The sequence below is a fragment of the Hypanus sabinus genome, chromosome 1 (genome assembly GCF_030144855.1).
Source record: "Hypanus sabinus isolate sHypSab1 chromosome 1, sHypSab1.hap1, whole genome shotgun sequence".
In the NCBI taxonomy this organism is placed as follows: domain Eukaryota; kingdom Metazoa; phylum Chordata; class Chondrichthyes; order Myliobatiformes; family Dasyatidae; genus Hypanus; species Hypanus sabinus.
The window spans coordinates 103,909,242-103,936,938 of record NC_082706.1 but is presented as its reverse complement, the minus strand read 5'-3'; the positions used below and the strand labels follow the sequence as shown (position 1 = coordinate 103,936,938).

At 49.2% G+C, this 27,697-nt stretch overlaps 1 protein-coding gene across 1 annotated transcript in view; it reads right to left on the bottom strand.

Annotated features, from left to right (window-relative positions):
* The window catches only part of LOC132396018 (angiopoietin-1-like), a 162,412-nt gene that overhangs the window by 4,856 nt on the left and 129,859 nt on the right, over positions 1-27,697 (bottom strand). The window contains exons 6-8 of the mRNA XM_059973321.1: positions 26,805-26,906; positions 19,735-19,901; positions 1,280-1,410 (exon numbers count right to left, since the gene is read on the bottom strand). Coding sequence (XP_059829304.1) covers positions 1,280-1,410; positions 19,735-19,901; positions 26,805-26,906 — 400 coding nt within the window. The remainder of the gene's footprint in view (positions 1-1,279; positions 1,411-19,734; positions 19,902-26,804; positions 26,907-27,697) is intronic.

The following is a 27,697-nucleotide window of genomic DNA, read 5'->3' as shown; positions in this document are numbered from 1 at the left end:
CGATCAACAAGAATCCTGATAGAGAAGAGGAGAAGGAATGGGCCACTGTTTAGTGGTGGTGTTTCTGCTCTACTCCATCCTCCGTCTGTCCCTCTCTTCCTCGTTTGTATCCTGCGTCCCCTCAAGTCCTGCTCAGCTGCTGACCTGAGTCCTTCCAGTGGAATGTGTGAATGTGTTTCACCTTCCTACCCATTCTCTACAGAGAGAGTTTTCCCCTGACTGCTAGTGTCAGTATTCTTCAGTCCTGGTTTCGCCCAGCTGCAAGAGGTTTGAGATTACTTAGCAAAGTGACCACAGTGAGCCCAGGAGCTATTGGAAGTCTGTTGTGGGTTCATTAACTCAGCTCTTAACCTTGAAGACCAGTTCCCTTTTGAGAAATGAACAGATCCACTAATCTGAACCTGCCTTTGTGGCAAAGTTGCTTGTTCCTGTTCAACTTCATGTGAAAATGTTCATAGTGGAAACAGTGTGGCTTTTATGTTGGTGGATGGATGGTCAGCTGTGGACAGACTTGAGCAGCAGGTTTCTGCCCAAGACATTAACTTGGTCTTGAGAATGCTGCTTACATGATGCTATGTGTCTGTGATGCTGCTACAAGTAGTTGTTAATGTGCACCTGTTCATACATGTACCTGTACATTGACAATGCAAGTGACTGACTTTGACACTAACCTCTCCCTGACAGACCCACTGAGCATTTAGTGCATTTTCAGCTTTTAGCCACGATTCAAAATGCCTCTGTGCACTTGGCCTGTCCTTTGTAAAACAGTCAGAAGACTTTGTTCTGGGCCGACTCTGTGGGTCTGGTCATCTGTTGTGTATGTCTGTGCAAAAACCCACACTCTGCTGTCTGTTCATGGATTTGCATTTGTGTGTCCTGACTGCACATCGATACGTACAAACATCTCTGGGCACCAGTGAGGGAGAGTATGAATGTTTGTGCGTGGGGAGTGTGGTGTGAGTCTGAGAGAGTTGGGGGGATTGAGATGTGTGTGTCTGTATCTGGGTGTGAGAAAGAGAAATGTATTTGGGTGCAGTGAGTGTGTGTGGGTGTGAAGAGGACGTAGAGGAGTGAGGGCAGGTTACGCAGGGTGAGCCTATCTGTCCACCTCTGGACACTCAGTGACTCTGCTCATCTGTTCCTCTCCCAGATGGTTGGGATGCTTCTGTAGAAAAGACCAAACACAGCTCTCCCCAAAATCTCTTGGAGGGAAGCCTGAGGATTAAACCTGCAGCCACAAACCCCCCCACCCAAGATCAAGCAGCAGTCACTCGCTTACCGCCTGTCAGCATCTGGGCACATTTGCAGATGCAGTTGTCGTGATCCAGGTCCTTGGTACTGAAGCTGGCTCCATGTAGTACCAAACTGCTCTGCCGCCCCGCAGTGCCACTGAACCCCTTAAGGAAGAGCCTGGGGTGGGGGAGAGGGAAAATCAGCAGAGTCAATCTCTTGAAGTTCGCAACACGAGGTAGCACTGCAAACTGAGAAAGTCAAAGGCAGCCGGAGCTCACTGGAAGAACCATTTTCTGGACTCTAACAAGCTCAGTGCTACACCGGGCCTACAGGAGGCTGAGTAAGCCATCTGAAGCTGAAAAACAGCAAGGCCTCTGGGGCAGGCACCAACACCAAAACAAGGCAGACAAATGCCTTTGACACACACCCAGTGTCTGGGCAGAGGAGAGGGGACAGGGGACCACAGAGATGTTGGAACATTGGACTTCTGACGTATGGGTGCAGCAGCCTCTCAGGAGCCAAAAAAAAGGAGCTTTTCTCTCTTTTTAAGTGTCCTTTCTACAATCGCAGGACAATGCTGGACATTAGGAACTTTAGAAACAGCAGGTTTTAACCAGTCAGCGAGCTGCTCGTTGGTGGAGGAGTGAAGGAGCTGGACTTGGTACAGAGCGAGTTACTGCTGACTACAGGAAGACATCAGAGCCGATGCATGAGGGTGGTGTGCACCCTAATCGCGAGAGATTGTCATGGATGTTTCACTTGTGACTCCAAGACCCTGTTGGACATTGACAACAAAATGCTGCAAATCTAGTTCCCTTGTTTACTGACAAGGGGGCAACTCAGGCAGATCACTGAGGACTAGGCCTAAAGCTGCAGGCTTGTCCGTTGCAGGAGTCCAGGAGAGGAGACACCAGAGGAGTCCATGTTGGGTTGGGGGATGGCCCCACCCATCATTGCTGCCCTCCAGTGTTCAATCAGTGCAATGACAAGCTGAATTGCTTGCACGCTTACATTTGTCTGTGGGCTGCTGAGAACGCTCTGTTCTTGCCAGTTTACACACATGCACTATCAATTTACAGGATATGTAACTCAGGGACTTGGGCCACATATACAGTCTATATATTTGAATTTGACTGATCACATGTTATTTTATATCTGCTATGAGCGCCTGGTGCTGTGTATGAATGTTGGTACTTGGCCCCAGTGTAATGCTGTTTTGTTTGACAGTATTCATCAGCATTCGCGTATGGTTGAATGATAATTGAACTTGAACTTGAATTATGATGACTTTCAATCCAGTTGTGAAGATTACAAAGTGGGCTCCCTGCTATTTGCCACAGGGATCTGCCTCAGTTAACCCTTTGAGTGGCTGAGCACCTTCCCCAGCATACTGTGTCCAGGAGGACACACAGTGGACGTGATCCTCCCTGTACATTGGGCTCTCAGCAGAAAAAGGGAGGAAGACCAACCATTGTCCTGTAACTCTGTCACACCAGCTGGTCTCCTTTGTCTACCCTTCCCAGTGACTCCAGAAAGCAGTCAGTGTAATCAACATCGTTCAGTCTCTCTCCCCACCCCACCATTGTCCATTGATACGAAAGACGAAGAACTCAAGCAACCAGACTCAAGGAAAGCTTCATCCCACTGTTTCCAGACACTAAAAGTTCAACGTTCCAAGTAAATTTAGTAACGAGGTCAGCACATACAACCCTGAGATTCTGTTTCCTACGGGCATACTCAGTAAATCCGTAATAGAATAATAACCATAACTATAATAGAATCAATGAAAGACTGCACCAACTGAGCGTTCAACCAAACTGCAAAAGACAACAGACTGTGCAAATACAAGAATAAAGGGGAAAAAAAAGAAACTATAACAATGAATAAATAAGCAATGGATGTCAAGGGCATAAGATGATGTGTCCTTGAAAGTCAGCAAGTTTTGGGAGCATTTCAGTGATGAGGCAATTGAAGTGGAGTGAAGTTATCTCCTTTGGTTCAAGAGCCTGATGTGTGAGGGGTGATAACTGTTCCCCAACATGGTGGTGTGAGTCCTGAGGCTCCTGCACCTCCTTCCTGATTGCAACAGTGAGAGGAGAGCGTGGTCCCTGATGATAGACCTGCAACCATGCTCTGCGTAGATGTGCTCACTGGTGGGGAGGGCTTTACCTTCCATGTACTGGGCCATATTCCAGATGAACCTTGATCTCTCTCAGTCTTTCTCACCATGGCCTTCTCATCTTACAATTTCTGAGAAAGTCCATCTGCACTGTTCTGGAGATGGTCACATTCTGCTTTCTTTTACTACCTCAATCTAATTATTAATGGAATGATCTGATTCACTGAAAGATCAAAAGATCCTCACTGTATCTTGGTACATGTGACAATGATAAACCAATTCCAATTATGAACTAATGCCTTCAACTTCACAAAAGTCTTCATCAGCCACAATGGTCTTTGGAGATTTCATTACCATTTTACTCAAGCAAGATGATGATATCATTATGGTGAGACTAATCAATGGCTCTCCTAGCACCCAATCCAGCTGCAGGCTGGGATGAAACCAGGCTCCGAGAGTGCAGCACCTCTTCTTAATCTCCCTCACTGCAATACTTTATCTCATGGTGTCACAGAGTCATACAACATGGAACCAGGCCCTTCAGCCCTACTTGCCCATGCTGACCATATTGCCCAGTGAATGAGCTAGTGCCATCTGCCCATGTTTGATGCATAGCCCTCAAAACCTCTCCAATCCATGTGTTCATCTCAATCAACACACTCAAAATGCTGGAGGAACCCAGCAGGTCAGGCAGCATCTATGGAAATGAATAAACAGTCGAAATTTTGGGCCGAGACCCTTCATCAGGACGACTGAAGGTAGATGACTTTTAAGTTGAAAGTTCAAAGTAAAAGTTAAGTAAAAATGTTGCCAACGTGCCAGCATCAGCCACTATTTCTGGCAGCTCGTTCCAGATGCACACCATTCTCTGCGTGACACATCTGAAATAAGTTTCTCACTGGGGTGCAGTTCATCTACATGACAAAAGGACCAAGATCATCCCAAGTTCAGTCTTAGAGTTACAGTGCTCAGAATATATTACAGTGCCCATGTACTTGGAGACTGAGTTCCATGTCATGAGATTCCTTCATTGAAGCAAATGTGAAAGTAGAGCACGTTCTCAGCGTCAGGAAGACCAAAGAGCTCGCCAACCCAGTCCCTCCACACAACACGACCCCCAGCAGTCGAGACTTCCATGAAAACCTGGAGCACTTCTCCTATCCCTGGAGCTGGTCCTCAGCAAAGACAGGTGTTAGTGAAGCAAATCAGATCAAATCAAGTTTAGTTATCATTCAATCATGGACACAGCCAAATGAAACAGCGTTCACCCGAGTTAAGGTGCAAAACATACACAGCACATTTAAAATAGTGAGCAAGAAAAAAGACAGTCGCGCACGAAAAAAACCCCACAAGATCCTGAGTGACATGTCCCGCAAATTGATAGTGTAGTTCCCGGCAAGCCAGCCTGTCATTCCACTGATCGAACCCTGGAGGGTAGCACCGACAGGGAAGGCCAGCGCCCAACCGAGTGCTGACTGTCTCCAACATCTCCTCACCTGGACTGCAGCAGCAGCAAGCCCGTGGCTTAAGGCTTGGTTCTCTCTACACCAAGGCTACGCAACTCCCATGCCGCCTGTCTCTACGCCTAGCAAGGGGAACAGGGCTGCAGCATCTTACATTATCAATGCCCACCAGGGTCTTGCACAATCACCCATGGCTACACTGCACGCCACCTTTGCACACCAACTCCAACGCCTTTGCGTAGCAGGCAGCAACACGGTCAGTTCCTCCGACACACTGGCTGGCTCCTCCTTCTCTGCCACACCCATCGGTTCCCTCCCCAACCCGCTTGCCCCAGCCGGCTTCTCCGCTCAGCGAGCAGCTCACTGACTCAGTTGACCTGCAGCATCTGGATGCACTGTCATCTTACTGGAACTCCATCTCTCCTTCTGTGTTCCAGCACAGCTCGTGACCTTTAAGGGAAAAGGAACCAAGACTTCAAACCCAGCGAAAGCTCCCGGACCATCAGCCAGCAGCCAGGATGCAATGCAGAGCCATTATGAGGCATTGGTCACACTGCACTTGGAGTGCGTGAACAGTTCTGGGCCCCTTCCCTAACAAAAGGTGTGCTGCCATTGGAGAGGGTCTAGAGGAGGTTCACGAGAATGAGCCCAGGAATGAAAGGGTTAACGTATGAGGCGCATTTGACGGCTTCAATGAGATTTAAAAGATTCAAACCTTTTCAACTATGGACAGGCCTTCACAGAATGGACATGAGGAGGATGTTTCCTATTGGACAAGAGGGCACAACCTCAAAATAGAGGGATGTCCCTTCAGAACAGAGATGAGGAGGAATCCTTAGCCAGAGGATGGTGAAACAGATGGCTGTGGAGGCCAAGGTATTGGGCACATGCCACAAGAACTGTTGAACAACTGGAGGCTAGGAGAAAATGGCAAAATAGCCAGGCTAGATATCCACCCTTGGGAGGTTAAATGTCCCACAGTGGCCACAGCAACCCCTCAGGACCCACAGAGCCAGAATCACAGGGAGAGAGGGAGAGGAAGAGGAGTGAAGATGGGAGTGAGAGGGAGACAGACAGATATTTCTCTTGAGAGGGAGAGGAGTGAAGATGGGAGTGAGAGGGAGACGGACAGATATTTCTCTCGAGAGGGAGAGGGAAAGGAGTGAAGATGGGAGTGAGAGGGAGACGGACAGATATTTCTCTCGAGAGGGAGAGGGAGAGGAGTGAAGATGGGAGTGAGAGGGAGACAGACAGATATTTCCCTCGAGAGGGAGAGGAAGAGGAGTGAAGATGGGAGTGAGAGGGAGACAGACAGATATTTCCCTCGAGAGGGAGAGGAAGAGGAGTGAAGATGGGAGTGAGAGGGAGACAGACAGATATTTCTCTCGAGAGGGAGAGGAAGAGGAGTGAAGATGGGAGTGAGAGGGAGACAGACAGCTATTTCTCTTGAGAGGGAGAGGAGTGAAGATGGGAGTGAGAGGGAGACGGACAGATATTTCTCTTGAGAGGGAGAGGAGTGAAGATGGGAGTGAGAGGGAGACGGACAGATATTTCTCTCGAGAGGGAGAGGGAAAGGAGTGAAGATGGGAGTGAGAGGGAGACGGACAGATATTTCTCTCGAGAGGGAGAGGGAGAGGAGTGAAGATGGGAGTCAGAGGGAGACAGACAGATATTTCCCTCGAGAGGGAGAGGAAGAGGAGTGAAGATGGGAGTGAGAGGGAGACAGACAGATATTTCCCTCGAGAGGGAGAGGAAGAGGAGTGAAGATGGGAGTGAGAGGGAGACAGACAGATATTTCTCTCGAGAGGGAGAGGAAGAGGAGTGAAGATGGGAGTGAGAGGGAGACAGACAGATATTTCTCTTGAGAGGGAGAGGAGTGAAGATGGGAGTGAGAGGGAGACGGACAGATATTTCTCTCGAGAGGGAGAGGGAGAGGAGTGAAGATGGGAGTGAGAGGGAGACGGACAGATATTTCTCTCGAGAGGGAGAGGGAGAGGAGTGAAGATGGGAGTGAGGGAGACAGACAGATATTTCCCTCGAGAGGGAGAGGAAGAGGAGTGAAGATGGGAGTGAGAGGGAGACAGACAGATATTTCCCTCGAGAGGGAGAGGAAGAGGAGTGAAGATGGGAGTGAGAGGGAGACAGACAGATATTTCTCTTGGGTGCTTCCCTGCTGTGGGACATCCCAAAGAGTTTCATTGTGAAGCTCCTGCTGAGCGCAGATGTCGACACGGTAAGACCCAGGCAAACGGGAAGGAGCAGTTGGCGCTATGCCAAGCCCATGATCTGATGCACCGGCAGGCGTGCACCGACTCACACTCACCTGTGGAGGATTTCACCCGCATACCACTGACCCACATGCCTGTGGTCAGTGCTGTGCGCTGGGGGAATCCAGGATCTGACCTTGTGTCTTGGAGTCACCCAGCGCAGGGTTGGGGTGGTAGTGGAAGGAGCGGGGCAAGTGCGAAGCAGTGTGTTTAGGAAAAGGGGCAGTGTAGACCCATCACTGAGTTGTAGTGCAGAGAGAGGGTCACAGTGATGGAAGGACAAAATGACGGAGGGTCATGGGGGAGGGTCACAGTGGTGGAACGAGAGAATGAGGGAGGGTCACAGTGATGGGAACTGAATGAGGGAGGGTCACAGTACTGGAGAGACAGAATGAGGGAGGGTCACAGTGATGGAAGGACAAAATGATGGAGGGTCATGGGGAGGGTCACAGTGGTGGAACGAGAGAATGAGGGAGGGTCACAGTGATGGAATGAGAGAATGAGGGAGGGTCACAGTGATGGGAACTGAATGAGGGAGGGTCACAATATTGGAGGGACAGAATGAGGGAGGGTCCACAGTGATGGGAACTGAATGAGGGAGGGTCACAATATTGGAGGGACAGAATGAGGGAGGGTCACAGTGATGGAAGGACAAAATGAGGGAGGGTCATGGGGGAGGGTCACAGTGATGGAAGGACAAAATGAGGGAGGGTCATGGGGGAGGGTCACAGTGATGGAAGGACAAAATGAGGGAGGGTCACAGTGATGGAATGAGAGAATGAGGGAGGGTCACAGTGGTGGAACAAGTGAATAAGGGAAGGTCACAATATTGGAGGGACAGAATGAGGGAAGGTCCACAGTGATGGGAACTGAATGAGGGAGGGTCACAATATTGGAGGGACAGAATGAGGGAGGGTCACAGTGATGGAAGGACAAAATGACGGAGGGTCATGAGGGAGGGTCACTGATTTGGAGGGACAGAATGAGGGAGGGTCACAGTGATGGAATGAGAGAATGAGGGAAGGTCACAGAGGTGGAACAAGTGAATGAGGGAGGGTCCACAGTGATGGGAACTGAATGAGGGAGGGTCACAGTGGAGGAGACAGCAGGAATAGAGGGGCAGGTCACCTTGGACAGGTGGTGGTTTTGGGAGGGACGAGGGGTGCAGTTCACGGAAGGAGCTGAAAGCAAGGCTGGGGATTTTACTGAGCTATTGCCATCCAACGAGGGGACTCGTTCTCTGAGCTGACGTGAGTGGTTAGTTGCACAGAGATGCGAGATTGACTCGCGCGTAGGAGCTGACACCTGCAGAGTGCTGAGATGACTGTCCGCACTCTTGTCACACAAGCAGCTAGTAATCGCTCTAATTGGCTCACAGCCTGCTTCTCCCAAAAATAGTCAAACTGACGGGGAACATTGAGTCTGCCGAAATCATTTGTAGAACCTCATCTGACTGTGAGTCCCAGCTCTCCCTGTGTGTTGAAGTAATCGAGAAAGTGAAGCCAAAATTGACACTGACAGATCTCAGTGGAAGCAGCTTGTGTGGGGGCTGAGACTGTAATCGAACCTCATTCCACTTAATGTGTTGTGTCAGCCTGACGTGCAGAGCAGTGCACGCACACACACACACACACACACACACACGAAACACACACACACACACACACACACACACACACACACACACACACGACACACACACACACACACACACACATGAAACAGACACAGACACACACACACACACACACACACACAAACACATACACACAGGACACACACTCACACACGCACACACACACACGAAACAGACCCACACACACACACACGAAACAGACATGCGCGCACACACACATGCCAACACGCACAAAACAGACATGCACACACGAAACACAGACAGACACACACACACACACATGAAACAGACGTGCACACACACACACACACGAAACACAGACAGACATACACACATGAAACAGACATGCACACACACACACATGAAACACAGACACACACACATGAAACAGGCACACACGCCAACACACACAAAACAGACACACACACACACACACACACACACACATGAAACACAAACACACACACACACACACGAAACAGACACACACAGGCACGCACTGATACACATACGCACAAAATTACACACATACAAAATATACACACATGTATACACACACACACATACACACACACACACACACACACACACACACACACACACACATATAATATACAAACAGACAGACACACACACACAATCTTGTGCAGCATCAGTCAAAATGTGGGAATATTTTACTTCTGATGACAGAGAATTGCTCACAAAATACCAGCTCAACAGGGCCCATTGCAAAGGAACATAAAACGGGTCAAAGTGACAGAAGGGGAGTTGTGCACAGTGGGAGGCGCAGTATCGCGGGAGAGCCGCAGAGAGGGAAGGGTGGTACTGATGGAGTGTCTGCGTCAGGTCCATGAGGCGGGCAGTCAAGGGCTCTGCCCCTCTTCCGAGGATACATTTGTGCCTGGGAGTCCTTGGAAAAGAAGCACACGGTCACCATGGGTGCAGTGGGGGATTTCTGTGAACAGTGGGCCTCCCAGGGAATTGACTGTTTTATAGACAGTAATAATTAAATTTTAATTTGAAAGTAATTCGTAAATATTTGATGTTTGCATTTCATGTATTTTTGTGTGAATAAACTTTTGTGGTTTTGGAAAAAAACAGGGCCGGTACTGCGGGGGCGGGGGGGGGGCACAATGGAGGTGGGGCACTGCACTCTCGGAAGAAACCCTCTGTATAAGGTCCAGTTTTATAGAAAGATTACATCCTTGGAGGTCAGTGCTGAGAGATCGTTTAAATAGCACACCAGAGCATAACAAACATAAATATTTGAGGAATTGGGCCAAAAGTCAGCCCAGCTGGGACACTTTGGAGAGGACAGTTGCTGTGTAGACAAGAAAGTGTTATGGTATTCAAGCATTCCGGAAGACATTCCTGGGCAGATGAGGATCTGAGGGGGAAGGGACATATACTCTGAAGGAAAGCAAGCCAAGGTTTCAGTTGGCTTTGGTGCTCAGCATGGCTGTTTGTCCCAGGTTGCTGGGGGGGTGGGGGGGTAAAGGAGGAATTGGTGAGTCGGTGGGGGGGGGGGGGTTGCCAGAAGAGATCGGAGGGTTGTGTGGTCCATGTGTCAGTCTTCAGGCATGAGTGGAATGACTGAGGAACTTTCTATAAAGCATCATCATCAACAGCACTTAATATAAATATCTATTTGAACAGTGCGTGCAAACTCAGCTGCCAAGTTTGGTCAGGACGGTCCTGGGGAATCTCTGCACCAGGCTGGGCCACGTCTGTACCCATTGGTCCCTCAGAGAAACCAGCTTGCTTACAGCTTCACCCAATCCAACTAATTTACAACTGGATTCAAGACTACCCTTCCCACAGTGTACCCGAGGCCCAACAGGTCATATCAAACCTCAACCCCCAGCTGTCATCTATTCCGTTGGGTTATCAGACAGACAGGACAATCCTGTTGCAACATAATTCCCAGACATCAGCCAGTGGCGTGTTGGAGGTGTCCACACACACCTGCTGACACTTCCAGCACCGTATGCTTCATGCAGACTGGAATCTCACCTGTCCCTCTATCCATCTTCCTCCTCACCACAGCCCGAAGGGCAGCTCCGGGGTTCCCTCCCTGAACTCTGCACCTCATCCAGGGAATGCGACAGCGGCTGGGCTCGAATTAACAAACAAATAATGACCAGCAACAACACCACACCACAGGACAGGGGGAGATGCCACAGGATGGGGGGGGGGAGACACCACAGGACTGGGGGAGACACTACAGGACGGGGAGACACCACAGGAAGGGGGGGGAGACACCACAGGACGGGGAGACACCACAGGACAGGGGAGACACCACAGGACGGGGGGGGGAGACACCACAGGACTAGGGGAGACACTACAGGACAGGGGGAGACACTACAGGACGGGGGGAGATACCACAGGACGGGGGAGACACTACAGGTCAGGGGAGACACCACAGGACAGGGGGAGACACTACAGGTCAGGGGGAGACACCACAGGTCAGGGGAGACACTACAGGACAGGGGAGACTCTACAGGACGGGGAGACACCACAGGACAGGGGAGACGCCACAGGACAGGGGAGACACCACAGGACGGGGGGGGGAGACACCACAGGACGGGGGAGACACTACAGGTCAGGGGGAGACACTACAGGACAGGGGAGACACTACAGGACGGGGGAGACAACACAGGTCAGGGGAGACACCACAGGACGGGGGAGACACTACAGGACAGGGGGTGACACTACAGGACGGGGGGCGGGGAGACACCACAGGACAGGGGAGACACTACAGGACGGGGGAGACACTACAGGACAGGGGAGACACTACAGGTCAGGGGAGACACTACAGGTCAGGGGAGACACTACAGGACAGGGGAGACACTACAGGTCAGGGGAGACACTACAGGACAGGGGGAGACACTACAGGACAGGGGAGACACTACAGGTCAGGGGAGACACTACAGGTCAGGGGAGACACTACAGGACAGGGGGAGACACTACAGGACAGGGGAGACACTACAGGTCAGGGGGAGACACTACAGGTCAGGGGAGACACCACAGGACGGGGGAGACACTACAGGTCAGGGGAGACACTACAGGACAGGGGGAGACACTACAGGACAGGGGAGACACTACAGGTCAGGGGAGACACTACAGGTCAGGGGAGACACTACAGGACAGGGGGAGACACTACAGGACAGGGGAGACACTACAGGTCAGGGGGAGACACTACAGGTCAGGGGAGACACCACAGGACGGGGGAGACACTACAGGTCAGGTGAGACACTACAGGACAGGGGAGACACTACAGGTCAGGGGAGTCACTACAGGTCAGGGGGAGACACTACAGGACAGGGGAGACACTACAGGACGGGGGAGACATCACAGGACTGGGGAGACACCACAGGTCAGGGGGAGACACCACAGGACAGGGTGAGACACTACAGGACAGGGGGAGACACTACAGGACAGGGGAGACACTACAGGTCAGGGGGAGACACTACAGGTCAGGGGAGACACCACAGGACGGGGGAGACACTACAGGTCAGGTGAGACACTACAGGACAGGGGAGACACTACAGGTCAGGGGAGTCACTACAGGTCAGGGGGAGACACTACAGGACAGGGGAGACACTACAGGACGGGGGAGACATCACAGGACTGGGGAGACACCACAGGTCAGGGGAGACACTACAGGTCAGGGGAGACACTACAGGACAGGGGAGACACTACAGGTCAGGGGAGACACTACAGGACAGGGGGAGACACTACAGGACAGGGGAGACACTACAGGTCAGGGGAGACACTACAGGTCAGGGGAGACACTACAGGATAGGGGGAGACACTACAGGACAGGGGAGACACTACAGGTCAGGGGGAGACACTACAGGTCAGGGGAGACACCACAGGACGGGGGAGACACTACAGGTCAGGTGAGACACTACAGGACAGGGGAGACACTACAGGTCAGGGGAGTCACTACAGGTCAGGGGGAGACACTACAGGACAGGGGAGACACTACAGGACGGGGGAGACATCACAGGACTGGGGAGACACCACAGGTCAGGGGGAGACACCACAGGACAGGGTGAGACACTACAGGACAGGGGGAGACACTACAGGACAGGGGAGACACTACAGGTCAGGGGGAGACACTACAGGTCAGGGGAGACACCACAGGACGGGGGAGACACTACAGGTCAGGTGAGACACTACAGGACAGGGGAGACACTACAGGTCAGGGGAGTCACTACAGGTCAGGGGGAGACACTACAGGACAGGGGAGACACTACAGGACGGGGGAGACATCACAGGACTGGGGAGACACCACAGGTCAGGGGGAGACACCACAGGTCAGGGGAGTCACTACAGGACAGGGGAGACACCACAGGACAGGGGAGACACCACAGGACGGGGGAGACATCACAGGACTGGGGGAGACACTACAGGTCAGGGGGAGACACTACAGGTCAGGGGAGACACTACAGGACAGGGGAGACACCACAGGACAGGGGAGACACCACAGGACGGGGGAGACGTCACAGGACTGGGGAGACACCACAGGTCAGGGGGAGACACCACAGGACGGGGGAGACATCACAGGACTGGGGAGACACCACAGGTCAGGGGAGACACCACAGGACAGGGGGAGACACTACAGGTCAGGGGAGACACTACAGGTCAGGGGGAGACACTACAGGATGGGGGAGACACCACAGGACAGGGGGAGACACTACAGGTCAGTGGAGACACTACAGGACAGGGGGAGACACCACAGGACAGGGGAGACACCACAGGACGGGGGAGACATCACGGGACTGGGGAGACACCACAGGTCAGGGGGAGACACTACAGGTCAGGGGGAGACACTACAGGTCAGGGGAGACACTACAGGTCAGGGGGAGACACTACAGGACAGGGGAGACACCACAGGACAGGGGGAGACACTACAGGACAGGGGAGACAACACAGGTCAGGGGAGACACTACAGGACAGGAGAGACACTACAGGACAGGGGAGTCACTACAGGACAGGGGAGACAACACAGGTCAGGGGAGACACTACAGGTCAGGGGGAGACACTACAGGTCAGGGGAGACACTACAGGTCAGGGGAGACACTACAGGACAGGGGAGACACCACAGGTCAGGGGAGACACCACAGGTCAGGGGGAGACACTACAGGTCAGGGGAGACACTACAGGTCAGGGGAGACACTACAGGACAGGGGAGACACTACAGGACGGGGAGACACCACAGGACAGGGGAGACACCACAGGACAGGGGAGACACCACAGGTCAGGGGAGACACTACAGGACGGGGAGACACCACAGGTCAGGGGAGACACTACAGGTCAGGGGAGACACTACAGGACAGGGGAGACACTACAGGTCAGGGGGAGACACTACAGGTCAGGGGAGACACTACAGGACAGGGGAGACACCACAGGTCAGGGGAGACACTACAGGTCAGGGGAGACACTACAGGTCAGGGGGAGACACTACAGGTTAGGGGAGACACTACAGGTCAGGGGGAGACACTACAGGTCAGGGGAGACACCACAGGACAGGGGGAGACACTACAGGTCAGGGGGAGACACTACAGGTCAGGGGAGACACTACAGGTCAGGGGGAGACACTACAGGTCAGGGGAGACACTACAGGACAGGGGAGACACCACAGGTCAGGGGAGACACCACAGGTCAGGGGGAGACACTACAGGTCAGGGGAGACACTACAGGTCAGGGGAGACACTACAGGACAGGGGAGACACTACAGGACGGGGAGACACCACAGGACAGGGGAGACGCCACAGGACAGGGGAGACACCACAGGTCAGGGGAGACACTACAGGACAGGGGAGACACCACAGGTCAGGGGAGACACCACAGGTCAGGGGGAGACACTACAGGTCAGGGGAGACACTACAGGTCAGGGGAGACACTACAGGACAGGGGAGACACTACAGGACGGGGAGACACCACAGGACAGGGGAGACGCCACAGGACAGGGGAGACACCACAGGTCAGGGGAGACACTACAGGACAGGGGAGACACTACAGGACGGGGAGACACCACAGGTCAGGGGAGACACTACAGGTCAGGGGAGACACTACAGGACAGGGGAGACACCACAGGATGGGGGGTGACACAACAAGTTGGTGTTGGAGAGTGGAGGGTGGTAGCACCACAGGATGGGCATGGTTCACTGAACCATGTGACACAAAGGTGACACAAAGGTAACATAGAAATATATTGCTATGCCACATCTAACACAAAGTAAGGGTGATAGTCCCATTTACAAATGGATACTTTGTGCAGTTACTGTTATATTATGGAAAACTCAACAGCCAGTTTGTGCACAACAAGCTCTCAACAACAAAAATACAAGAATGACAAGATAGCGATGGTTAGTGAGGTGTTCTAGGAACAGTGCTAAGGGGCCTGTTATGAGAGTAAACAGATCTGGATTTAATCCATGGGAGGATCAGCCTGAAATACCCTCTCAAGTCCCTGTACAGCTTAAGCCCAGAACTCTGACATAGAAAGTCGGTAGAACATTCTCGGTGATCTTGGTTAATTCTGTAAGGGGTCTGCACTCGTTTAGTGACAAGAACATTTACACTTACAGAGAGTTGTGGGGGCAGAGTTACTGAATAGGGTCAAGGCTGACACTGACTGATGGCTGGTCAATGGCAGGGCAGTGAAGCAGAGGCCAGGAGTGATTCCACCAGAATTTCATCAAATGCTAGGGTAACTTCTAATAAGTTTATGAGGTTTTGCCAAGAACACTAGTGTGACATGTACAATACAATATAAATGCTTGAGTCCCACGACTCCACGGACATTTCATTGAGATGTTTCCAGCTGACAAACAGGTCAAAAGGAGCAAGTGCAAAAGATTTTTATGTTAATAAATCCATCCTGGTCCCAAAATCTGCAATTCCAATTTAATATATCAGTGCTGTCACAATTTTGCTCACCAGACCTGGAATAGCTAGCAGTTAAGTGCTGTCCTTTTTACCTACAACAGGAACCCTCCAGGGTCATTCTGGTAGCGGTATACATTCCATCTCAGGCCAATGTCAAGCAGGCTTTAAATGATCTGAGCAATGGGATCAACATGCACGAAACAACACACTCTAATACATTTGCCATCATTTTGGGAGATTTTAACCAGGCCAGTCTGAGAAAAATCACTAAGCAATTACCATCAACAGATCACTTGCAATACTAGAGTACCACCATCAAGAATGCCTACTGTGCTATTCCACATCCTCACTTCGGTAAGTCTGATCACCTGGCTGTACTGCTACTCCCTGATTATAGGCAGAGACTGAAGACAGCAGCACCAGTAGTGATGACCAAGAAGGTTTGGAAAAGGGAAGCACAGGAGTGCCTTTGAGTCGATGGACTGGACTGTACTCAAGGATTCATCTTCAAACGTGGATGAGTGTGCTGCAGTTGTTGCCAATTTCATTAAAACCTGCGTGGATGAGTGTGTGCCTACAAAGACTTACGGCACATTCCCAAATCAAAAGCCGTGGATGAACCAGGAGTTATGTCGTCTGCTGAAGGCTTGATCTGTGGCATTCAAGTCTGGTGACCCAGGCCTGTACCAGAAAACCAGGTACAGTATGATTTGCAGAGGGCTATTTTAACCTATTTTAACGTCAGTAAGATGAAAGAGCTGATTGTGGACTTCAGGAAGGGTAAGACAAAGGAACACATACCAATCCTCATAGAGGGATCAGAAGTGGAGAGAGTGAGCAGCTTCAAGTTCCTGGATGTCAAGATCTCTGAGGATCTAACCTGGTCCCAACATATCGATGTAGTTATAAAGAAGGCAAGAAAGTGGGTATAGTTCATTAGGAGTTTGAAGAGATTTGGCATGTCAACAAATACACACAAAAACTTCTTTAGATGTACCATGGAGAGCATTCTGACAGGCTGCATCACTGTCTGGTATGGGAAGGGGGGGGGGAGGGGCTACTGCACAGGACCAAAAGAGGCTGCAGAGGGTTGTAAATTTAGTCAGCTCCATCTTGGGTACTAGTCATCATCAAAGTACTCAGGACATCTTCAGAGAGCAGTGTCTCAGTAAGGCAACATCCATTATTAAGGATCTCCAGCACCCAGGGCATGCCCTTTTCTCACTGTTACCATCAGGTAGGAGGTACAGAAGCCTGAAGGAACACACTCAACGATTCAGGAACAGCTTCTACCCCTCTGCCATCTGATTCCTAAATGGTCATTGAACCCTTGGATACTACTTCATTTTTTTAAAATATACAGCATTTCTCTTTTTGCATGTTTTTAAAAATTTATTCAACATACATATACTGTAGTTTATTTATTTATATTTAATTTATTTTTTGCTAGATTATGTATTGCATTGAACTGCTGCTGCTAAGTTAACAAATTTCACAACACATGCCGTGAATAATAAACCTGACTCTGATGTAATGAAGGGTCAGCTCCTTCAGTAGAGACATGAAGCTGGGAGAGATCATGCCTGGGTGTATCAGAGAGTGAGGGGCTGAAAGGCAGACTCCTGTTTCTAATGCTTCCTTGTTCCGATTTTTAAGACTATACATCCAGGCCATCCCTACAGAGCTCCAGATTGGAGGAAGCACAATCTGACCTAATCTGGAGGCAGCAAAGACCGGGTGCGAGCACTAAAATTGTTTCAGAGAATGGATGTGATTACTTTAATAATTCAATGTTAAAGCAATGTCAATGTGGCAGCAGGTTCTTAAGATGTTGTTATAGAAATGGAATAAAACCTTTAAGAACAGTTGGAGCCTTTTATAGGTGACTGAGGCTTTCGGAACAGCAAGAGCCATGTGATGGGAAGTGTGAAGTTACACTGTGCAAAGAGCGGTGCCTTGTCTTGGTGCTGCGAGTCACCAAGAGATCTACCAGATGTCTTGCTTCTAATTCTTGTCTGACCTCTGGGTTGATCAATAGAATGTGACTCAATTTAGAGCCAACCTCAATTATTTTCTAAACTGAAAGCAATAAAACTCATCAGTTCTCCTAATACTTAGGCATAATCTGTCTCTTCCAGCTCCATACCGCCCCTGACGGAGTTGGCCAAAGAAAGCTATCAGTAATTTATCTTCCTTCATTAAACTGGAATTGAGGATTTTGGGGCTAGGATGAACTTATTAACAGAAAAATCTATAGTACTTGCACCCTTTTGACTTGCTCATCAGCTGTAAACTTCTCAATGAAATGTTTAGGGAGACACAGAGCTCAAGCATTCGTAGTTCATTGCATATGTCACAACTGCGGTCTTGGCAAAGTTTCCCAAACTCATTAGCAGTTACTTGAATCAGATCGCTTAATGACTATATTATACAGCTGCGATCGCAATAGATGTTGGACACACTGGTGCCATTAACGCTAATGAAAACAATGACAAAGCTTTCATACATTTCCTTTACAAGCAGTGGCAAGAGACTGAAGTTGTCTCGTCATGCCAGAATACTTCCTCAAGGTGCCTAACAGCGGATGAAACTTCTACCCTATCTTGTGCTTAATGCCGTGTGCTCACAAAGCAAGCTCTCACTCTGTCTTTCTACAGCTTGCATGTATATAGTGTTCTTTGTGGGAGGACCCACGAAGATGAAGTGGACCAAAGAGGCTCGATTAAAGAAGAGCCTTAAAATAAGTCAGTGTAGGCCATGGGCTTCTGTACACACAGTTGCCTAAACCACTAGAATTAAACTTAGAAAGAGTGTCAGAGGTCAGCACTGGAAGGTTATGGAGACTTTGGAAAGTTATGGAGCAGCAGGAGGCTAGAGATAGAGAGGGTGAAGTCATAAGGGGATGGGAAATCAAGGGGGTCAATTAAGAGGAACATGAAGTGAGGATATAAAGTCCAGTAATTATCAGCAGGAAGGAGTGGGATACCATGACTTACAATCTATACTCTCCTCCTCATCAAAAGCAGACAGCCAGTGTCACCGAGTTTTATTCCTTGTGTTAACATGATCTGAGCTTTAAAAGCAGTGAGATTGCCACTGCTTACTGACATCTAAGGTCACTAGAGAGGTGCCTGGACTTGATCTTCTCAGTGAAGCCACCTGTGCAGGCCTGGTTCACTAGCAGCCTCTGGTAGGAATTTACCTGGCTGAAGCCCATGATTTCAGTCTAATATGATGGGGAGTGGGTAAGATATCACTAAATCCAATCATACACAACCAATATAGGGCAAAATATATAAAGATGAGATTGACAGAAACTTGAATCCCCGAGTACTGGATCACAGTGACTGGGTTTAGTGACCTATGACACTGGGTCTGTTGTACAACTTCAATATAAACTCTTTAAGCTTCCATTATGTGGCTCAGAGCTGGTCCTGTGATCTGCGCACAAATGCCGGGTTTATAATCACAGATAACATGATGCTGTGTCAACAGCACTACAGACCCGGGCAGGAAGGGATTGAGGAAGGATACAGAGAGTTGTCTGAGGACGTGAAGAGCAGCCAATCAGCCGACAGGTCAGAGGACAGAAGTGTGACCAGCAGGTGCCTTTACCAAACACCACTGACCGATCTCAGTGACAGATACAGAAAGCAAACATGTATCTCTGGTCACATGCATTGAATACTGTCTACTGCTTCTGGGGCTCATTGCTGTCACCTTCAATAGAAGCGATGTTCAGACGTCGGGTACAAAGTACAGGTATGTCCTGTCACCATCAGACCAAAATTTAACTCTTGGCCCCGAGACCCCACTATCTACAGAAAACAAGTTTTCAGTAATTAGACCTATCCATCTTGAGGGCCAGTTCATTAATTCAATTGAACATTCAATAGATTTTGTGATGTAGTAAGGGACTGAGGAATGCCACACGGCTTTGCTGGGAGGTACAGAGTACCCTCCTATTTGGGATCCTCTGATCAGATGCCTCGGTCTGCTAATGACTCATCAATGAGAAGTTAGGATCGGTCAACCACGCTGCTGTCATTGGATCCCCCATTGATCCCTGAGTTTCACAATTTGCCAAGACCCAGCAGAGGCACGGGCACACACTACCTGTAGTTTTGCTTTTCACTGGCCACTTGAATTTTCTCGTAGAGGGAATAAGCCTGATTTCCTTCCCAGTCTCGCATGTCAATCCTCAGGGAGTATTGCCGCTGGTTTGTCTGAAGGAACAGCATCTCATTGCCAAGCCAGTGTTCAGTGGATGGATTCCCAAAGCCCTAGAGGAGAGCAGATAACAAGTCAGTAGTGTACACCTGCTGGGACAGGGGCGCAATATAAACACGAGAAAGTCTGCTCGTCCAAAGCAGCACACACAAAATGCTGGAGGAACTCGGCAGGTCAGGCAGCCTCTACGGAAATGAATAAACAGTTAATGTTTTGGACTGAGACCCTTCTTCAGGACTGAAAAGGAAGGGGGATACACCGGAATAAAAAGGTGGGGGGGGGAGGGGAAGGAAGTCAAGCTAGAAGGTGATAGGTGAAGCAAGGTGGGTGGGAGAGGTCAAGTGCTGGAGAGGCCAGTGGGCCACAGGAGAAAGGGAGAGAGGAGGGGACCAAGGGGGAGGTGATAGGCAGGTGAGGCAAAAGGCCAGAGTAGGGAATAGAAGAGGGGAGGGGGAGGGAAAAAAACCTGAAGGAGAACTTGACAGTGCACCACAACTTGCACAGGTATGTGAACTTTGCAAATGTGTTAACCGTTAATGTGAGGTGTTGAGGGATCTCCTTCCCTGCAGGCTCAAGGACAGCTTCTATCTCATTCATACTGTCAACCAGAGCTCTCATATACTAAAAGGTTTACTCTTGCTTTCACATTCTGCCTTGCTGTGGACCCATGTACCATATTTATCTGCCTACTCAGTATTGCTACACTAAATTCTGCATTATGTTTCTTCTCCCCTTTCCGTACTGCCTTGGTGTGCTTGTGAATGGAACGACCTGTCTGGATGTCACACAAACAAAAGCTTTACACTGAACCTTGGTATGTGCAACAATAATAAAGCAAGCATTAATTAGAAGCAGGGACTGTGCAGTCTCCTGCTTTGTATTCCAGCTATCACTTCTCAAAGCTGATGAAGCAGTAAGACTGAGTTCTGACGAGGGATCCCCTCCGGTATAAAATCCCAGATTTTCTTGTTCAGCTTGCCCGTTGTTCACTATTAAAATCTGGAAGGATGAAGCAACTCCGCACAGGAAGAAGCTGTGCCAACTCTTTGGAAGAAATCTTTGATTGGTCTGACCCTCTCTCCCCATGACCCTGAAACACTTCCAGCCTCTCTTTGCAAATCTCTGTGAAACTGTTCCTTCAGCACCTCATTCAGTATCTCTCAAACCATTGAGTGTAGACATTCTCCCCTTCTCCCTCTGTTCTTTTACCAGCCTCCTTCACACCACCTCAGGCTCCTCTTTGTCCCTCGCTGTTCAATCAAATCTCTGAACCGGTTTCAACACCTCTTCACTAAGGAGAGAGATCCCAGTTGGTTATGAAAGTGGCATCTTGCAGTTATGTTCCAACAGTTGTTTGGTAAAACACACTTTGCAGAGACTCTCAACCAGAGCTGCACCCCAAAACCAGCTGTGTCTGCAGGTCGGTAAACATCCAGTCAGAGCAGTCAAGTGACTCAATTCATCACACATCTTCTACAAACTCTGACCACCCCCCAACACACCTTACAGGTCAGGGGGAGACTCCACAGGTCAGGGGGAGACTCCACGGGTGTCTAACACACCTGACAGTTTGCTACACCTCATATGGTCTGCACTGTAATGCCACGGCAGCTGACCTACACATAGCAAGATCCTACAGGCAGCGTTTGTTGCCCGGACAGCAAACATTGGCCAGGATTCCAGGGAGAACCTTTCCGTCGTGTCGTTTTAAGGCTTGGGAGTCCTGGTGCAAGATTCCCTAAAAGTTAACTTGCAAGTTGAGACTGTGGTGAGGAGGCAAAATCAATGTTCATTCATTTCACGAGGACTAGAATATAAGAGCAAGGATGCAATTCCAAGGCTTTATAAGCTATCGGCCAGACTGCATTTAGAGTATCGTGAGCAGTTTTGGGCCCCTTACCTAAGCAAAGATGTACTGGCATTGAAGAGGGACCAGAAAAGATTCGCAAGGATGATACCAGGAACAAAAGGGTTAACGTATTAGTAGCATTTGATGGCTCTGTACTCACTGGAGTTTAGAAGAAAGATGGGGGATTTCATTGAAACCTATCAAATGGCCGGATGGAATGGATGTGGAGAGAATGTTTCCTACAGTTGGAGAGTCTAGAACCAGCATACACAGCCTCAGAACAGAGGGACATCCATTTAGAACAGAGATGAAGAGGAATTTCTTCAGCCAGAGGGTGGTGAATTTGTGGAACTCATTGCCACAGACAACTGTTGAGGTCAAACCAATGGATATATTTAAAGCAGAAGTTAATAGGTTCTTGATTAGTCAGGGCATCAAAGGTTACAGGGAGAAGGCAGGAGAATGGGGTTGAGAGGGATAATACATCAGCCATGATGGAACGGCAGAGCAGGCTTGATGGTCTGAATGGCCTAATTCTGCCTCTATGTATCATGGTCCTATAGTCATTGGAACAGAGGGTCAGTTTAATGTTCAGTAAATGGGCAGCACCTCTGACAGGGCAGCACGCTGGCAGTGAGCATGGCTGATTTCCCTGATAACTGGAGAGGGATCTTCATCTGATAATGTTCCAAAGTGGGAGTACAGACCTCGGGGCAAAAGGAGGCCGATGGGTAAAGGGAAATTTCGCCGGGGGAGAGGAAGTGTGATAACATGAACAATGCGAACCAAACCAATGTAATAAGAGCATTAAACTCGATGGAAGAGGGTGAACCACGGGGGAATAAGAGAATTATAAGGCAAACAGCAGCCAGTTGGAAGAACCAGCTCAGAACAAGGACATTGTTGTCTGCTAACCAGACTAACTGTTACACAGCCCTCTGCTTAACTAACTTCAGAGTATTTATTCCTTTTCTTCTTGCACTGTTCAAGCTGACCTGAGTGGGTTTGCTGTAAATTATTTCTCCGACGGTTTCTGGTTTCTGACAAGCTGTACACAGTGAGTGCAGGGAAGGAAGCTCTCAGTACAGCTAAAGCACTGGGGAGGGGGGAGTGATGGGATATCTAACTCCATCCCCCTCCCATCCTACCACAGCCCAGAGGAGCCACATACCCGATCAGACCACAGCCATGGCGCCTTGAGCAATGTACACAGAGCAGTGCACCAGGCAGGGCTGCTGTCACACAGCTCCAATGACCCAGGCTCAGTCCCAGTCTCTGTCGAGTCTGTATGTGCTCCTGCCCCACATCCCACGATCATCCGGGTTGGACAGGGGTGGCTGGATGTCACCCCTGGGCTTAGACAAGCAGGCACCACACAATGGGCATGTGGGAGGAAGTAACATTGCAGAGAGGCAGGCAAGTGAGGGGAAATGGATTGATATGAGATGGCATGGGTTCAATGGACCGAATGGCCTCTGTGATGTTGTTGGATCATGGACACTGCCACATCACCCTTGGTGTAGCCAAAGGGACACCCTTGGGGAGGCAGTTGAGTAACTCTTTAAATGTTCAAGTGATGTCATTGGCATCCCATGACGTGATGGGCCCACCTGAAGCCATTGCAAAGAGAAGCTGTTGCCACCTGCCTGATAATCCTTTAACCCGTATTTGAGATCATCCAGGGCTATGGGACGCGTGGGAAGGGAACAACATTCCCTTTCCCATTGTCCTGTTACAGACAATATCCTCATCCCCCACCCCCCACTCACCATTCTCATGCCAACCCCTGGGGTCCCTCCATTCCTTAAGATTGGAGCCCAGCCCCTCACGGCAATGACAGGGAGAGAGCACTGCTTCACATGGAGAGTGCTGGAAACCACTGACTCCCTGGATCCAGGAGTCAGTGTAGCATTTCACTTGGAGCTGGCAAACTCTGCCATTATTAAGGGTGTAGCTACCGCAGTCAGTCGAGGAAAGATGTGGATCAAACATTATCTAGCAAAGCCAACCACACACTGGACAGTGTGTCTGGACAGAGTGGATGTGGAGAGGATGTTTCCATTACTAGGAGAGTCTCGGATATGAGGGCACTGTCTTGTAATGAAGGGAAGTCCCTTTAGAACTGAGATGAGAAGGGATTTCTTCAGCCAGAGGGCAGTGGATCTGTGGAATCCATTGCCTCAGAGGGTGCAGGAGGCCCAGTCATTGGGTATATCTAAGGTGGAGATTGATAGGTTCTTGACTGGTAAGGGGGTTAAGGGTTATAGGGAGAAGGCAAGAGAATGGGGTTAAAAACATCACCCATGATTGAATGGCAGAGCACACTCAATCACTTGAATAGCCTAATTCTGCTTCTATTTCTTATGGTCATATGATAATCTGATTAAATGGTGTAACGGGTCGAGGGGCTGAATGGCTCCTACAGTCCCTGTCTCGTTTCTTGTTCCAGTGACACTGTGTTACAGAAACAATCCTGAGGACAATATACCAGCATGGGAAGAATGAAAGAAGCAGGTTCTAAAAGAATCCTGAAATATTCCAACATAGGCTGCGGCTTTTTGGCCCATCATGTCAGCCCTGACCCTCTGCAAGAATATCCAATGCCTCCTATTCACTTGTTCTCGTTTACAAATTAGCGATGCCCCAGAGATCTATTCTCAATATCCTTAAAAAACAGTGAGGTAATGAGATGCTGGTTTTCTGTACAAAGAGCCCAGGGTCAGGGACAACTCCCCAACCAGAGAAATGAAAAATCTCTTGAACTAAAGCAACAAATACTGTATATCATTTTCCAATGTCACATTTCAGTTCCCATTGTGTCTACAATGAATAAACCTGCTAAGATTTTACATGGCTAACACTGACCAAAAGAGTGCCAGCAATTTAAGGATGCATTAAAGCACGTCTCCATGGTACAGCCATTAAACAGGCAAGGATATCGAGAGACACAGACTGGCGCTATAGTTGCTCAGCCTCAATTCAGGACGTTTTTGGTTCTGATCTTCTGCCCAGTCTTGCTCCATCCACTCCCGAGTTTCTGTACCTCCCTAATCCCAGACAGACAGAAACATTTACATAGCAAGTGAGATGCCTCCACTCATGGCTGATCCTGCTGCTTGTCTACTTGAACCCCATATACCTCATTCACAATCTATTTTTCCCAGCTTTGAACATACGCAATGCCTGAGGATGCAGAGACTTCTAGAGCTGCGAGTTCCAACAATTCACACCTTCCCCAAAGTAAAATGGAGAATAATTTTATTATTGTCACATACACCAAGGTACCGTGAAAAACTTTGCTTTGGAAGCCATCCATACAGATCACTTCATCACCTCAGTACATCAAGGTTGCGTTAGGGAAAGCAACTCCAGTGTAGACAGACATTAAGGAGCAAGGTCGTTTGAGGTCACGAGTCCTTTTGATTGTATTAGAGTACAGTATCTCAGTGCAAAATGGGAGACCCTCCAGCCCTCCTCAGACCCTCCAAAGGGAATTGCCCTCTTGGCTTCCACCCAGTCCGTCACTACTATGTGTCAGGGTGTGGATTCACAGGCTGGCAATTCAAAGCATGCCAGTCTAATCCAGTGGTGGTTGGGAGAAGGTGTTTATCACACACGCTAGAGTTGGAGTCACACACACCCTTTAAAAGTAGCAGGGCTCAACCCTGATTTGCCAGTTGCCGCTCCAGTCTCCTGTTGTGACGGAGTGGATTCTAACCCTGCACCTGCTGCCTCAGCACAGAGTCGAGGGAAACTCTGAAAACCAGGGCAGAATGAGGGCTGAGTTCGATGTTCGATGTCAGGGTCCTGACACCATCTACTCATCACCAGACCTTCAAGAGCAGGAGGGAACTAAGTTGTATTGCGATTCTCTTCACATTTTGTACTTGGAGTTAAATATTCCGAATACTTCGTAGGATTAAAACAAAGCTCAAGACTCTGGCGCAGTGCTCTGTAATATAATTAAAATCTCATTTCCCCAGTGAAGGTGCAGACAAGTGCAACTGGATAGTAAGTGTCTGGAAATTTGGAGAGGTTCCGATTGGACTGGGATCCTGTTGAAACATTAAACAAGGAGCATGATGGACACATTTTATTGAGACCTTTCGCTGGTCTTTTAACCCATTCTTCACTGGGCTGAGATGCATACTCTTGCTAAACCCAACCTTCTGGCGAATGAGCATGCGTCCAAGACTCCCACAGGTGGGCTGGGTAATGGTTGGAAGCGCTCTGGAATTCTCTTTCCCAGAAGGATTTGGCTGGTGGGGGAGGGGGAGAAATTCACCTGTGGGTTGGAGGGTTTTGCACAGCCTAAATGCCAGAGCCAGCCCTTGCCAGAGAGGTGACTGGAGGGTCCACCTCACAGAAAAGGCAGAGGAGATCTGGAATGCTCCAGCTACAATGCCATTGTACTCAGAGGAAGATCCGTAAGACTGATAACCATAACCATCATCTGATCACCATCCGCTGGAAGATTCAAAAGCACAAGATCACATTCCACCAGGCTCAAGCACACCTTCTATCCCACGGTTATTGACTCATGTACTATAAAGATGAAAACTTGATCTCTCAATCTACCTGACCATGGGCCTTGCATTTTGTCTAGCTGCAATGTACTTTCTCTGTAACTGACACTGTGTTCAACAGTCTGCTTTCCTTTTTACCACACTGATGTATGAATGATCTGTCTGGACAGCATTCAACAGAAGCCTCAACCTGTATCTTGGTACGTGTATCAATGGAAACCAATTACAGTACCAATTAGCAAATATCTTGCATAAGAGATAAATTTTAAAGGTCATTTTAAAGTGAGATGGGGAGGGAATTCCAGAACTCAGGATCCAGGCAGCTGAAGGCTCAACCATCATTTATGGTACAATTGGGTGTGGAGTTGAGGTGGAGAAACAGTCAAATACAGGTCGGCCCTGGACTGACGAAAGGGAGAAATGACTTGAGGAATGAATGTCTTCTTCTCCCTAATGAAATGATTCATTTTGAGAAGAAAAAGTTCTGGAACTAATGTTTCTGTTGTAACTTCTAATCCTCACACTGACAGCACTTCTTCTTCGAGGGACATCAAATACATTGACTGAAACTTTCCACTTACCGTTTTATATTCTTTCCAGGTCCTGTGAAAGTCTACGCTGCCGTCCCTTCGGTGTTGGATGACTGTCCAGCCACCTCCGGCGGTCTCCATGTTGCAGTACACCTGAGGAGGAAACCATGGCTTGGCTTAGGGTGACTGCTGGCAAACATTTCACTCCGTGTGTCGCCATAGCCACCAGCACTAGACATCGATGAAGGCAGGGTGGTAGACTTTGTAAAGCACTTGACAAGGTCCCGATGGTAAGCTGGTCCAGAGGGCTAAGGTTCATGGGATCCGAGATGAGCTGGGTGATGGGGTGATGGGGGCCTATAATGGTGGTGTGACAACATTTTTCTGTTTGGAAATCTCTGGCCAGAGGAGTACCGAGGACGTAGATGCAAAGAACCTTCGCTGTTAGTGATAGACAGCATATTAATAACTTGCTTGTTAATGTAGAAGCTATGATTAGTAAGTTTGTGGATAACATTTAAATTGGTGGCATTGTGGATAGAGGCAAGGTCGTCTAAGGCTACAGCAGAATGATGATCAGATAGAATGTTGGGCAGAATGTTGGCAGATGGAGGTTAGTGCCAACAAGGGTGAGGTGATGCATTTTTGGAAGTCACTCTGAGGTAGGACATACACAGTGAATGATGGGGTACTATGGAATGCATAAAAACTAAGGCAGGAGGGGGTCCAAATTCATTGTTCTCTGAAAGTGGCAAGGCAGGTTGATAAGGCAGTGAAGCAGGAATAAGGATGGCATACGTGCCGACATAGGACTGGTCACAGAATATAAAAGAGGAATGTAATACAGTAATTTTACAATGTTGGCTGGACAGTATAGTGTGCGGTTCTGGTTGCTTCACCATAAGAAGAATGAGATTGTGCTGGAGACAGTGCAGAGAAGATTC